Source organism: Panthera pardus, unplaced genomic scaffold, assembly GCF_024362965.1.
Source record: "Panthera pardus isolate Hobbes unplaced genomic scaffold, ASM2436296v1 HiC_scaffold_22, whole genome shotgun sequence".
NCBI lineage: Eukaryota > Metazoa > Chordata > Mammalia > Carnivora > Felidae > Panthera > Panthera pardus.
Window position 1 is genome coordinate 30,044,603 of NW_026526788.1, and position 14,462 is coordinate 30,059,064.

The 14,462-nt window shown below is 51.8% G+C and overlaps 1 protein-coding gene across 1 annotated transcript in view; it reads left to right on the forward strand.

Annotated features, from left to right (window-relative positions):
• The first annotated feature begins 9,618 nt into the window (after positions 1-9,618).
• The window catches only part of TSPAN15 (tetraspanin 15), a 49,725-nt gene continuing 44,881 nt past the window's right edge, over positions 9,619-14,462 (forward strand). The window contains exon 1 of the mRNA XM_019444383.2: positions 9,619-9,860. Coding sequence (XP_019299928.1) covers positions 9,765-9,860 — 96 coding nt within the window. The 5' untranslated portion in view covers positions 9,619-9,764. The remainder of the gene's footprint in view (positions 9,861-14,462) is intronic.

Below are 14,462 nucleotides of genomic sequence, written 5' to 3' on the forward strand. Positions count from 1 at the left end.
AAAGAGCCTCGCAGTTCCGGCACTCCCTGAACCACCCCTGTCAGTTCTGGTTTATTGCTAACTCCCCTAGGGGAATATATTTTCCTGGGGAAACTGTCCTAACCTCTCTTTCTTCTCACTCCTAATCAGGCATACACACGCTCACCCACCACCTCCCAGCACCGACTGGTGGCTCTAAAAAATTTCGACGGAGAAAGCCAGCCCGAGGAAGGCAGATGTGAAGCACAGGGCCGACGCCTGGGCTGTGACAAGGGAAGTGGCTCTTGTGGTCTCCACCACCTTGCCCCCTCCATGCCCAGTGGCCCTCGGAGGCCCTCACTGGCTGGACTGGCAGAGGTGTGCCAGCTGCGAGAAGATTGGATGCACAGTTATTCAGTGCCTGCTTTGTCCTAGGCCCGGTGCTTGATAATTTCATTTTCTTGCCTTGAAAGGTCCCATTTCACAGATGGCAATGTCGTCCTAACATTCCCAGGTCTTCATTCAGAGTTGGCTTGCACGTGGCGGGGCTGGCAGCCACCCCATTTGATTCTGACTCTGAATCAAATGTTTTCTGCCATCCTGTGCCACTCCCGGCGCCCAGCTCACCGCATATCCTATAGGCCTCACGCCCACTCCAGGGGTCCCTTGAAGGAGTCTCTCCCTCTCCCCCAGGGCAGTCTGGAGCGAGCTGAAGACACTGGTCCCAGCCTTGGGTCTTCCCTCCCACTCTTAGGACTTTTCCTCAGAGGGCTCAGGTCAAGGTCCTTCTCATCACCGGCTATTCCCCTCTGAACATGTACACGGTGGTGGAAAGGCTGGAAAGAAGTAAGGGACCGACATGGCCTCATTTGCACAGGGCTTTTCTGCTTTTAGCACCAAAGTCCTGTACCCCCGGAGGCCCCTCAGTCCCAGGCACACCGTTATGGTTTCTAGGGACTGTCCCCGTTTTCAGACTAAACGCACCACATGCCATGAACCAGTCTCAGGATGGCTGATGATCCTAGGAAGAAGGGAAACAGAAAGGAAACAGATCTTGCCGGGGGCATCCATTTTCCCCCTGAGGGCTCCAGAGGGCGAGAGATCAGGAAAGAAGGAAGGCCACACACGCTCCGTGTCTGGGGTAGGACCACAGTGAAGATTCTCTCCCAGTTCCCCGGGGAGCCAAGTGCGAGGCCAGGGCCTGGCTGCGTCGGCATCTGGGGCTGAGGCTCACACTTGCCCCTGGTCAGGGCTGCTGGGAGAGCTGCAGGTGATGAGCTGGACAGGCCAAGCCTCACACCGTCCCTAGGAACGTGTAGCCTGTCACTTGCTGAGGAATGAAGGAGTCCCAAAGGCTGGGCAGACACGCTTGGGGCCCAGGCTGAGAAACCAAGTTATATGGGACAGGACTGGACAGCTGCTGGCCTCTCAATTCAGGAGAACCGCTCCCACCTTCTTCTTAAAACAGAGCCCCCTTTTCGTGCAGGTGAGACCTCACACGCTACACGCTGAGGGGCAGTACATTTGGGGGAAAAGCTATGATGATCTTGAACTTACCTTTGGGTATCTTGTTTCCTCTACCTGCCCCACCCCCACCTCCCCTTGCAAATCATGTCAGGAAATAGGCCTTCTGCTTCACACGGGCCCTACCCACTTGGAGCCCAGCACCCCGACACTGAGTGCCCCCTGCACTGCCCTTACCTCGTTCATCCATCCATCGGCCAGAAGCAGTGTGCATTCAGAGCCTGCCCCCTCCTCCCAAAAGGCTCACGAGCCACGGTAGCCAGCCTGGATTGACTGTTCCCTGTAGGACCCACTCACCTGCCAAATCTGGACCCTCTAGCTTGGTTCTCTGGGTTCTGGCTGGGGCCCCTCTCCTCAGGACTCCCAAGATGCCCCTTTTGAAGGCCGACAACAGTTTCTCCATAGGCCCAAACTTCTTGTGATACCACTGCTCTGTTTCCCCACCCATCACCAGGAAGAGAGGCCCAGGAAGCTGTGCTGAGGAACCTGATCAGGCCCCACTCCCACCCCCAAATAGACGGGACCTCAGAGTACGAAGAATGGTTCCCACATCACTTTCCAAGTCCGCGCAAGGGTCCGTGGCGTGGCTGTGCCATCATTCAGTAATAGTTCCTTATGATCCACCAGTTAGGTTAACTTCTCTCTCCCCCAGCCCCGTACTACTCATACCCACACGCACAGCTACTCCCAAGGATGTCTGCTCTAGCTGGCCGGTCAGGAACAGCCTCCTTGAGGAGGGGACGAGAGGGGACAGCGGGAGGGAGGGCCTGGGCTGGCCTCTGTGGGAGGAAACATTTGCATAACTGGTCCAGGATTGTGTCTCCAGAAAGAGGGGTGGGGAGGGGCAGAGCACAGTGGGCCTCCAGGACCAGAGTGGGCCTCTAGGACCCGTGATTTGGTTCCATTTGTCCAGAAGGAGGTGGAAAGTCCTCTGAGGCTTTTGAAGGTCTTAGAAGCAGTCTGGGTGGGGCTGTAAGGAGGGGTGTCTGGCACCCAGGGGCAGGAGAGAGGCCATGGAATGCAAAGGAGCAGGGGGTCTGGGGCAGTCAGCCTTCGGGGGGACAGCTAGGGGGAGTGGGGAGAGGGGGCCGGAAGAAGGGAGCCTTAACAGGCAACTCTTCAGGGGATTTACAAAATGGCAAACTGCTAGAGTGACCCAGGCCCCTCTGAGCATGAGCGTTTGGCTCTCCCTGAAGGCTCTTGTCTGGAATTCTCTTGGTCCCCAAGGTCCCCAAGTGTGTGTCCCTCACCCTGTGCAGGGCCCTAAGAGGGGTGATCACAAATGGATCTCGTGGTCTGACAATCATGGCAAAGGAAGTTGAAGAGAGAGCCTGGGGGAGACACAGAATCTGAAGCGGGCTCCAGGCTCCGTGCTGTCAGCACAGAGCCCGAGGCGGGGCTCGAACCCATAGACCGCGGGATCATGACCTGAGCCGAAGTCGGATGCTTAACCAACTGAGCCACCCAGGTGCCCCGGAAGTTGTATTATTTTGCATGGTCAAGCACAAAACAAAAATAATCTGTTTTTGATTTCCCTCTTAAATATAGAGCATATAACTTTGAGGAGGTCACTTCCAACTTTAAAAGAATTAGGAACCAGTCCCACGGGACAGCATTTCCCAAAGGACATTCTGAAGGATCCTGGTTCTTTGAAACGTGATAGCTGGCGTCTCGGGAAACTCGACTTGTGCAGTCAGGTGCAGCGGAGTGAGGCTGCAAAACTGTCCTTCCTCCTAGAGATGCCAAGCCTCCATTCCCATGATAAAGGCTCTGAAGTCCTGCAACATTCCCAGCCTTACGTGATAGATCCTTTTTTTTTTTTTTAATGTTTATTTATTTTGAGAGAGAGAAAGAGAGAAAGAAAGAAATCCCAAGCAGGCTCTGCGCTGTCAGCACAGAACCCCACATGGGGCTCGGTCCCAGGAACCATGAGATCATGACCTGAGCCAAAATCAAGAGTTGGACGTTTAACCAACTGAGCCACCCAGGCGCCCTGATAGATCCTTTTTCACAAAATGCTTAAAATCTCACGAAACTACCATTTTGCAGAAACCTATACTAACTGTATAATAAAGTTTAAACTCTAACCAGTATTGACCTCTCAGTATTTGAGCTGAGTGTTCATTCCAGCGTAGGTGGGGTCTAATTGCCTTAGAGTAGAAGGCACATTGCTTGTTGAGTCATGAAACACTTGAACTTCCTAATGGAGAAAAGTCAGTTTACTTCTCTGAACTTCTGTTTCCTCCTTTGTAAAGTGGGATCCATCACATCAAATTCCATGGATTTTGAGGACTTCAGTGGTAAGTATGTGAGAGTCCACAGCTCAGTGCCTGATGCTAAACAAACAACTCATTGGGGCGCTTGGGTGGCTCAGTCGGTTGGGTGTCCGACTTCAGCTCCGGTCACGATCTCGCGGTCCGTGAGTTCGAGCCCCGCGTCGGGCTCTGGGCTGATGGCTCAGAGCCTGGAGCCTGCTTCCGATTCTGTGTCTCCCTCTCTCTCTCTGCCCCTCCCCCATTCATGCTCTGTGTCTCTCTGTCTCAAAAATAAATAAACGTTAAAAAAAATTAAAAAAAATATTTTAAACAAACAACTCATTGAGAATAAATGGGAAACCTAGATTTAAATGGGTTGAGAGGAGAAGTGGTCTAAAGTCTGAGTCGGGGGTGGCACCGAAGGCTGTCAAGGAAAGCCCAAAGGACAACTGAAGTTCCCTCTTGAGAATAAAAATATAGACTCCGAAGTGCAATACTTTGGAATGAAAATGGAAGGAGAGAGAAAGAAAGACATGAGTATTTGAGTTTGTGTTTTTAAAATTTTTCAGCTCTAAGGATGTATTGGTTAGCTTTTGCTGTATAACAAACTGGCCCAGAACTTAGTACCTTAAAACAACTGTCACCTATCAGTTCACGATTCTCTACATTGGCACATTTGGGCTGGACTCATTCACGTAGGTACAGTCAGCTGTTGGGGTGATGATCTGCATGGTCTAAGATGGCATCTCCCACATGTCGGATAGCTGGTGGCTGTCAGCCGGAAGCCTGAGTTCTATCTCCTGTGGTCTCGCCAGCAGACTAGCTCAGCCTTGCTCTCATGACAGTGGCATTGCAAGAGGGGCTCAAGCAGGAGGTGCAAGGCCTCTTGATTCCAAGACTTAACTATTCAAGCAACCTTACTGCTGTCACATGCTATTGGTGAAAACAAGTCAGAAGGCTGGCGTAGATTCGGAGGTAGGGAAATAGATTCTACCTGTTGGCGGAGAAGCTGTAAAGAATTCATGGCCATATATATTCTCCCACATAGAGGCCAACTCTTGTGTCCTTGGCCTAGGAGGAGGCCTAGGAGGCTGTATAGTGGACTGCGAAGAGTTCCAAGTATGCAGTCTTGGGCAAATGATTTCTTACACCTGCCTGGGAGTTTACACTTCTCGGTGTTGTCTGTACTGGCCTCCTCCATTTCTTCCCTTCTTCTCTTAGGCATTAGGTCCCATTGCTCCATTGAAAGAGCTCTTATCAAAGTCACCAGTGACCCACATCTTGCAAAGCTGGTGGTCAGTTCTCTGTTCTGTCCCCACTTGACCTCTCAGGCATAGATGAATCCTCAGTGTAGTAAGGAAAGTTCCCAGGACACTAACTCCTGTTGTATACTTTTTCTAACCTCTTGAAGCTCTTTCTTCTCCAGGCATCACCGTCACCTTACTGGCCTCATTTTCTTTCTCAGTGGCTGTACCTTCTCTGTTTCCTTTGCCAGCCCCTCTTCCTCTCAATGTTGGAGGGCCCCAGGGTCTGTCTTTGTCTCTCTTCTCTTCCTATGTCTTCTCCCTAGATGACCTCACAGAGGCCCATGGTGTTAATTGATCTGATGACTCTCAAATTTCTATTAATCCACCCAAACCTCCCCTCTGAGTTCCCTGGACAACCCCACCTGGATTTCAAAAAGATATCTCAAAAAATTAAATGGCCAAACAAAGTAATGGATTTCCAACCCAACCTCCTCCTACCCCTACTCCCCCTGAGCTTCCTCACCTTTGTAAAGGACAGCAGCATTTACCTAGCTGCTCAAGACAAAAACCCTTGGGATCATCCTTGATTCCTCTTTTCTTCACATTCCACAGCCAAGTCCTGTTGGCTCTACGTCCGAGATGCATCCCCGCTGCCAACACTGGTCACCGTTTCCACTGCTGTGCCCCAGCCCAGCCACAACCTTTTTGCTCCGAGATTGCTACAATGACTTCCTCACCAGCCTTCCTCCCTCCCAATGCCGACACCCTCCTGTCCTCGCTCCGTGCAGCAGCCTTCTAAAGCATAAATCGCATATATTTTGTATCACAGCCCTGTTGAAAACCTCCTGGTGGTCCTCAGTGAAACTGGAAGTAAGTCTAAACTCCTTACCAAAGCTGCAAGGTCCCTTCCTATATCTGACGTCACCCCGTCTAGCCTCCTGAGGTCCCTTGCTCGAGCCCAAGGGAGCTCTCCAAGCCAAGACCCTCTCTTACAGTCCTCACACTTGCTGTCTTTTCCATTAGGAAGCTTTTCTTCCAGATCTTTAGCACATACCAGTGCCTGAAATTTCCCTTTCGTGTGTTTGTTCATCTGTGCGATATGTCCCCACGACTCCCTCCCCAAGATAAGAGAACAGAGATTCTTATCTGTCTTGTTTCCAGATGTATCCTCAGAGCCTGGGGCAGGACCTGACTCACGGGAGAGGCTCAGTTTACATTTGCTCGCCAGTTTGACTCTGAGGACTATAGCAAAGGTTGTTAGAGCTAGAAGAGAAGCCTATGGTTTCACAGATGGGGAACCAGAGGCACAGACAATCATTTGGCCAGTGGCATGAATGTAACCTTGTTCAGGCCAGGTTGGTCATGCATATCCTTAGATTCTTTTTCGTAAACAGTAGGAGCCACAAAAGGTGAGGGTTAGTTATTTCCTCCTACGCTCTCCCTGCCAGGTTATCATGACAACAGATCTCAGAACAAATTGTGACATCTGCACGAATATCAATAAAACAAACACTTATTACCAAGTACCCGCAAAATTGGTTCGTACGGTGCGTTCTGTAAACTCAGTGAAGGCCCAGCTCTCTGTGCTCTATCACCTCGATGAAGGGTCCACTCAAGGAAGACAAAACATTCTAGGGACAGGATCACCTAGACTGATGGTCCCATCAGGCAACCAGATATCTTGGGACATGGGCTCCTCAAGGACTGAGCCCTGTGCATCATCCCTAAGTGAAATTCCTTCACTCTGAACAAGAAACGGGTGGGGTCTCACTTTAGATAATCTACGCATCTTACAGGCTGCTAATTTCACCCAAGGAGAGCTCATTTCTAATGCCTGTCATGTTAACTGATGAGCCGTGAATTTCACGGATGCATTCTGTCATTATGGGAGGGGTTCTCTGCGCTAATCGGTAAAGCTTCAGGAGTGCACCGAGGGGCGGACAGCTACAGAGGTGTTAGGAGCTATTTGTGTGATCGCGTCTCTTCTTAATGGCCCAGGTCCACGGGTGGAAGTATTTACACACTGGAAACCGGCACTAGGAGTCCTCCCATCCACCCCCCAGCAATAGACACTTATTAGACCTTTACCAGCACCTCCCTGGAAAGCCGAGTGACCTCTGGAGTGTGGCCTATCTGATGAAATGACCACCTCGCCCGCATGATTACCGCTAGGCCGGCGATTCTCCATCCCGGCTGCACTTTAGAAATCACTTGGGACTTTAAAGATAGTACCGATTCCCGGGTTGCTGTTGGTGGAGATTCTGACTTAACTGAACCAGGGTGAGGCCTGGATATAAGCATACATTTAAACCTCACCAGGGGGTTGTAAACTGCAGCCAGGGCCACACTCACATTTGTACGTTACACAATCTACGCCCCACATTCTAACAGTTTTGCAAAAAGTTCACAGCAAAACCAGGATAAGCCTTAGGCCTGCTGACCCCCCAGCCCAGAGCTCCTGGCAAAAGGATGGAAAAGTTACAAAGTAAGGGGTCACTTCTTCGGGGGTCTCAGTGTTCACAAATGTGGCTGCGGGCAGCCCACAGTACTTGGGGCAGGTTAGGGGTGGGGAAGGACAACGAAAGAGCTTAGGAGCCCAGGAAAGGGTGTGTTAGTCCCAAAGAGCTCCAGGCTCCCTGGGTGGTGTTGTCATAGTCTCATCACTGAGTGCGCTACTTATAGGGGCTCAGGGAGAGCCCAGAGGGGCTGCAGACACGCATGTCCCGAAGGAAGACTTAAAATAGGAGACAGAGTGCAGCTAGCTAGATGCCAGAACAGAGGCCAGGGGCAACTGGAAAGAACACCCCAGTGGGGAGGCTAACCCTCTGGGAGAGAGAGACAGACAATCCCTCAGGGGGGTAGGGGATGAGACCAGGACCTCAAAGAGAGGGTATAAGGCTAGCTCTCCAGGGCTGGGTGGGGGAGGCTGGTTCCCCCAAAGAAGTTTCCTCTTCCTTAAAGGACAACTTTTTAAAAGACGTCTTTGTAGCCCCTGGCTATTCCTTCCTGGTTCCACGTCCCTACCCATCACAAACACCCTTGACTGACTCGCTCCCATTGTACCAGGAAACTGAATTCCTTTTACTTCTCTGGGCAAGGCATTGCCTTCCACCTGTAGGGGCCAAGGGCTGGCTGCCCCAAGATAGGCCACTTTGGCATGAAAATTATTTTGAATTAAAAAGCATCGCAGCCCAGCAGGTTCAGGAAAAGCTCTTTACCTCCCCCTCAACTGCCTAAAAAGAATGTGGATGGAGAATCGGCTCCAGGAAGACACAGGTAACTAACTACATTATGACATAAACTAGGTATGGCAGACAGGGAGGAACTTAGGAAGGCCTGTTTGATCCAAGTCCTCTTTGTCCCTGAGGCACCCTGAAAACATTTGTTTATCAAACATTTACTCTTTTTCATCTTCCTGTGAATTGCATTTCTTCTCTTTGAAGTCCCAGACCCCTGCCCCCTTGTCCTTAGTTCAGAACGACACCTATATCTCATTTTGCCTGTCTTTGGAATTTTTATGTCTATGTGGGTTCTCTATACGAATGTGATTTTCACCTGTTTATCTGTGTCATGTCAGTTTGATTCTTAGTCTGGCTAGCAGGACCTTGAAGGGGACAGGACCTTCCTGCTCCCCAACACTTCTGCACCCCAGTCTTACTTTCTTCCTTCTAGGGCAGAGCCTGGGGGGCTGGGGCTGGGGCTGGCTCTGGCTTGGTGTCTCTCTCTGGGTGGGGTGTAAAAAAGGGACCTGGACTAGGGTGCCATTCCTACAGTCACCACCAGGGACCCCATCCAGCACTGCCTTGAGCTCGTGACCTCTGGGCCACACATTTAATTACCGAATGCCACAAACGGTTGTCTGACTCCCGAGCCCCAGGCTGAGCTTGGCAATGAAACAGCGATGAGACAAGATGGGGCCATGGGAGACAGATTCTGACCCCAGGCAGAGGAAACGCAGGGAGGGAAGAGGCTGGGTCAGCTCGGGGGCCAAGCTTGAGCTAGGGGTCTCGGACCTGGCCGGAGGATGGATGGGGGAGCGCTTCCCAGAGGAGGGGGGCCCTCGGGGCAAGGTTGGGAACTCCACCGGCCTCAGAGAAGGTGGTTCCCGGAGGCTTGCTGGAAAAAGGCTGGTGGAGATCTGTGACAAAGGTGAACTCGTGGCCCCAGCTCCAAGAGGACCCCTCAGTCCCACCCTGGTTTTGCCGCACCTTCCCAACTAATTTCTGTCCTCCGCCCCACTCAGGCTGAGCGCCTCCACTGCCTTATTCCATTCACGTTTTGCACATTCATCTGCACACTTTTAACACCTTCGCGGTTAGTTCCTGCCCTCTTCGTACAGTCTTCTCTCCTGACAACATTGGGAAGCACGCATTTCTTTGTACCCCGAATTAGGTACGCCTGGTCTCTCCCCAGCGTCCAACCGTGCACGCTCTCCTACGGCCCCCTCCGCTCACTTCGCACAGGCTTCACCCGAGTTGCACGGGACCCGGTTGGCCTAACCCTTGTCCCCTCCGCTCCCTTTTCCTCGGGTGGGCCCCGGCCTCAGCCCCGCCCCCTGCCCGCCCCCTTCCAGAGGGCGGGGCCGGGGCCTCGCGCCCATTGGCCGCTGGGCCGGCTGGTCCCAGCCGGGGCTGTGATTGCGGCTAGCAGATGTCAGTCCCGGAGCGAGCGCCGGTGGCGGGGCGCGCGGCCCGGCTGGCAGCCGCAGGTGGGGCTGCTCACGGCGAGGGACCTAACTCGGGAGCCCCGGAGCCCCGCAGCCCCGCGGACAGTATCCAGGATGCCCCGCGGGGACTCAGAGCAGGTGCGCTACTGCGCGCGCCTCTCCTACCTCTGGCTCAAGTTCTCGCTGGTCATCTACTCCACGGTGTTCTGGGTGAGTGACCCCACAGGGGTCCTGAGATGGAGGAGGGGTTGCCGACACTCCCTGGATCGCTCCCACGCCGAATCGGGGTTGGGTCCAGACTTGGCTGCTCCAGGGAGGGCGCGGGGAGGGCACGCCTAGTTTCTCGTCTCACTTTCACTGGGAACCAGGAAATTCTGGCACCCGGCTCAGCCTGAATTTCAGCAGCCGGTGGGACCAGAGCGATAGAGACAGTTGACTACAACGAAGGAGCGCTACCTGGCTCACCTGTGTGCACCTGCCCAGAGCGTTGGTTTTCCGCGTCTGTTGCGCATGGGGTGCGCTAGGCCTGGGTTAGCTGGTTGGCCGCGCCCACCCGCCCGGCCAGTGTTAGACTTTGCCTCCCGATCAGCTTGTGGTCCGGATTGGGCGGGAAACCTGGACTCCCCGTCCTGTCCGCACTAGCTTCTTGCAGATGCCTCAGAGCGAGATGCTTCCCCACTGTGCCTCGGTTTCCTTTTTCGGTGGAAGTAGAATGGGCGTGACTTGTCCCTGGTGAGGAGTGGTTAGGAGGATTCCACCAGACCACGTCTGGGGAGGTCTCCAGCAGCTCCTGGATGCTGGGTAACTTCTCGCAGCCACTGAGTTTTACCTCCTCTTGTGTATTGCTGGGAGGCAGGGTGTTAGTGGTCGGACATGAATCAGGCTTCAAACCCTGCCACTATCACTTTCTGGCTGAGTGATCTTGGGGAAGTTACTTAAACTCCCTAGGCCATAGTTTCTTCATCTGCAAACAGACACAGTAATTATATTTAACTTTTAGGATGGGCGTGGAGATTAAATGAAATAGGCCAAGTTATAGTGCTGAGCCCAGGGACCAGTGAAAAGCTCAAGTGTGAGCCATGATTACTCTTGTGGCCTGGGAAGCTGGGCCCTCCTGGTAAGTTGTCCCCAGAGACTGATTTCTTCATGAAGATTTCAGACTAGGCTGGACCCTCACCTAGAAACGAGGACCTCTTTCTAGAGGCCAGCTTGAACCTTGCCTTTCTAGGATAGTCTCCTGCCTCCCGCCCCCCCCCCCAAACTATGCTACAGGGACTGCAGGGGAGATCGCTCACTCCCATCCCTCCTGAAATATATGCACACCCCATTCCCATTCTCCTCTTGGGGCCCCTCGCTGGATCTATTCTGCTAGCAGGAACAGCTAGATCTGCCTGATAGCAAACAGGTCTGGCTTTCCACTTGACCCCTCAATGGATATGATGATGCCTGGTGGTCAAGAGATCCAGATTCTAGTCTTGCTCTGTTATTGACTCACTGGGAGATCTTAGGCAAGTCACTTCCTTGCTTGGGGTCTCAGCTGTTCAATACTTGCCTGTCTGGAGGACGAGGCTCAGCCCAATTCCCAATCTGGTTCCCTGGTTCTAGGTAATGTGGAAGAGAGATGAGCAGTACATTTGGGGGCCAGAGGATGGAGCAGAGGAAGGTGGAAGCTCCAGGGAGGCAGAAGGTTGTATGTGGGATTGGGGTGGGGGTCATTCTCTCCCAAAGGTGCATCAGCACCAACCAGAGGTTTTTTAAAACTCTACAGATACCTGGGCCATGGCACAGATATTTATTTAAACTTATTTAAGCTCCCCAGGTAATTCTGATTTGTAGTCAGGGTTATAAACTGCGGGGCCAGATGGTCTCATAGGCCCCTTGGTTCTGATTCTTGGATTCTTTGCCTGCTCCTTGCTTGTCAGGCCACAGGAGCTCTACTCTCTGAAGGTCACATTTGAGAGAAGGCTAAGGTTGATGGTGGGGGGGAGGTGGGAAGATCAGAAGCCAGAAGGTGGGGACTGTGTTTCTGGCTTCACTGCCACCCTCCCGATGTAATCATTGACCAGTCTCTTACTCTTAACCTCCTTTGCACCTCCATGTTCCTATCTATAAAATGGGCAATTGATACCCTGCCCCACACCTCATTGGATTGTTTTTAGGATTCGTGATATGGGAGATAGTGACATGTGGGTGTGACTAGTGCTGTACAAAAGAAAGTTACACAGGTACAACTGAACTCGAATTTTCTTAAAAAAAATTTTTTTTAATGTTTATTTTTGAGAGAGAGAGAGAGTGCAAGCAGGGGAGGGGCAGAGAGAGAGGGAGACACAGAATCCCAAGCAGGCTCCAGGCTCTGAGCTGTCAGCACAGAGCCCAACGCAGGGCTGGAACTCAACAAGCTGCAAGCTCATGACCTGGACCAAAGTCAGATGCTTAACCAACTGAGCCACCCAGGCGCTCCAGAACTCGAATTTTCAAGCCTTGTTCTGTCTCTGTCCCTGTAGCCTGGAGAGAAGACCACTCAATGGCCCTTGCTTTGCTTCTCTTGGGGCCAGCTGGGACTCAGAACTCAGAATCTTTCCTCTCTAGTCAACTGAGATTGCCTTACTAAATCCTTGACTTCCCATTCCTGGAAGTGTTTCTGCTTAAAAACCTCCCCGACCCATGCCAAGGTCAGCCACCTGCAGGCTCTGCCAGGGCAGCTCCAGGTGCCAGATTTTCTCTGCAGGGCGGAGGCCAGTGTGAGTGAGTAATTTGTCCTAGACTGGCCTTGCTGTTAATCGGAGACCCATTTAGGAAGGCCCATTAGCTCTGGTACCATCCCTTGGGATGTGGGTGGGGTCAGGGGTTACTTGTTTTATAAGCTCAAAGTAGTAACACTTTCAACTCAGTCTTTAGGTCTAGAAGGGACCATAAGTTTCACCAGAGGCAGGCACCTTCTGTAAGACTTTTTGCTTTAGAACTTATTATCAGATAAGAAATGCAAGGGCACTGTGCAAAATTTTATACTATCAAAGAGCAGTCATTGGTGATAAGCCTCTCTCCCGCCCCTCTCCCCTGTTCTGCCCTGGTCAGTTTCCTGTCACTTTCTTCTAAGATAATACTCTAGCCATGGGATGCCCTAGGCATGAACATGTGCATGTATTATATATTCTTTTTCCCCCGTACAAGGTAGCACATTATACACAGTTTTGCCCTTCCCTTCTCACTTAAATTGAAGTCTATGAGAATTCGGGAGCAAATTCGGGAGTGGTTGCCTCATTCGGTCTGATGACGAGATAGAATTCACTGTAGGCTGTGCCCAAACTCATTCAATCAGTTCTCAGCTGGGGAACTCGGGGTGTTTCCAATCTTTGGTTACTGCAAACAGCAGTGCAATGAGCAGCTTTGAATGTGTCATTTTGCACCCGTGTGTGTCTATCTGCAGGGTAGTTTCTAGAAGGAGAACTGGCCTGAGGTATATGTGAACGTACAATCGACGTACAGAAATGCACCGATGATAAGTGGACACAGCCTGATGGATTTTTACTAAGTGAACACACATGTATCATCAGCCCCCAGGTCAACCGCTAGAACCGGAAGCAGAAGCCAGAAGCCCCTCACTTGCTCCCACCCCCGTCACCACCCCTTCCCTCTGGCGGTAATCACAGTCAGAATATCAAATAGCCTAGAACCGCTTTGCCTGTTTTTGTATGTGTGTTTAAAATTTTGATGTTTGTTAAATTGCCCTACATAGAGTTCATACCAATTATGGTGTTATCTACGATATTACTTTAAACTGACTCACTTTTTAATGTTAAAATTTTTTCCAAAGGAGGCTTTATGTATGTCATCACTGCCAATGGGAAACCAAAATGCATCATCAAAAATAGCATGTAACTGTAATGGTAAATAGTGCAGGGAAAACAAAACGTTATTAAATCCTGGCTGGGTATTTCGGGTGATGTAGGCTGTGGACCTGAGTTCTGTGTTCAAAAGGCAGGCTGGCAAGTGTTTGAGAGGCGGAAAGACAAACTGACACCAAGACAGATTTGCTCCTGGATGCGGCGGGCAGGATGGGCAGGGCAGTGAGCCATGAAGACGTTTCTCAGCCTATGAGTCAAGGTGAATATGACCTTGATCACTTACAGGAGCTCCTGTCCCACACCTGGGGTCCCCCTTGTTTTCAGATGGGGACCTCGGGGCCCAGGGCGTGTTTCAGGGTCCCTCCGCAAAGCTGGTGTGAGTCCCCACATCTCCATATCCCCAGTTCAGTGCTCCTTCCTGTAGGTCTCTGAGCATGTCTCCGTGAGGAATGAGCTCACCCAGAGGCACTTTGGAGCCTCCTCTTCCGACCATGCAGTGTGAATCATTCTGACACATGTGCCCTCAATCCACTGGGGACACATCTCTAATTTTAGCGTTGACCACAGGGTATCCTAGAGATCCATTTACACGACTGTTTTTCCTTGTTGGACTGTGGGCTCGTAGAGGTCAGGGACGCAGCTCATTCATATCCTTTTCCGTATGCTGGTCTTGGGGCTGGGGACACAGGAAGTGCTCGGGAAAAGCTTGTTGCATTAAGGTGGTCAGGTCTGAACTTGTGTCTTGTAAGGACCTGAGGTGAGGGCACCTGGATCAGGGGCTGAGCTGGGTGTGTAGCCAGCGGTGGTCAGAATTGCTGAGGCTTTGAATCTGCAGAGTGGGCTGGGCTGATCATGGAGACACGGGCCATCTAGAAAGCATGAGCCTGTTGCCTTGACAATGCGGTAGAATTTCCAGTCGGGTACAAAAGGGTGTCAGGGCTGGGGAATGTTGACTAACCAGGAAGAA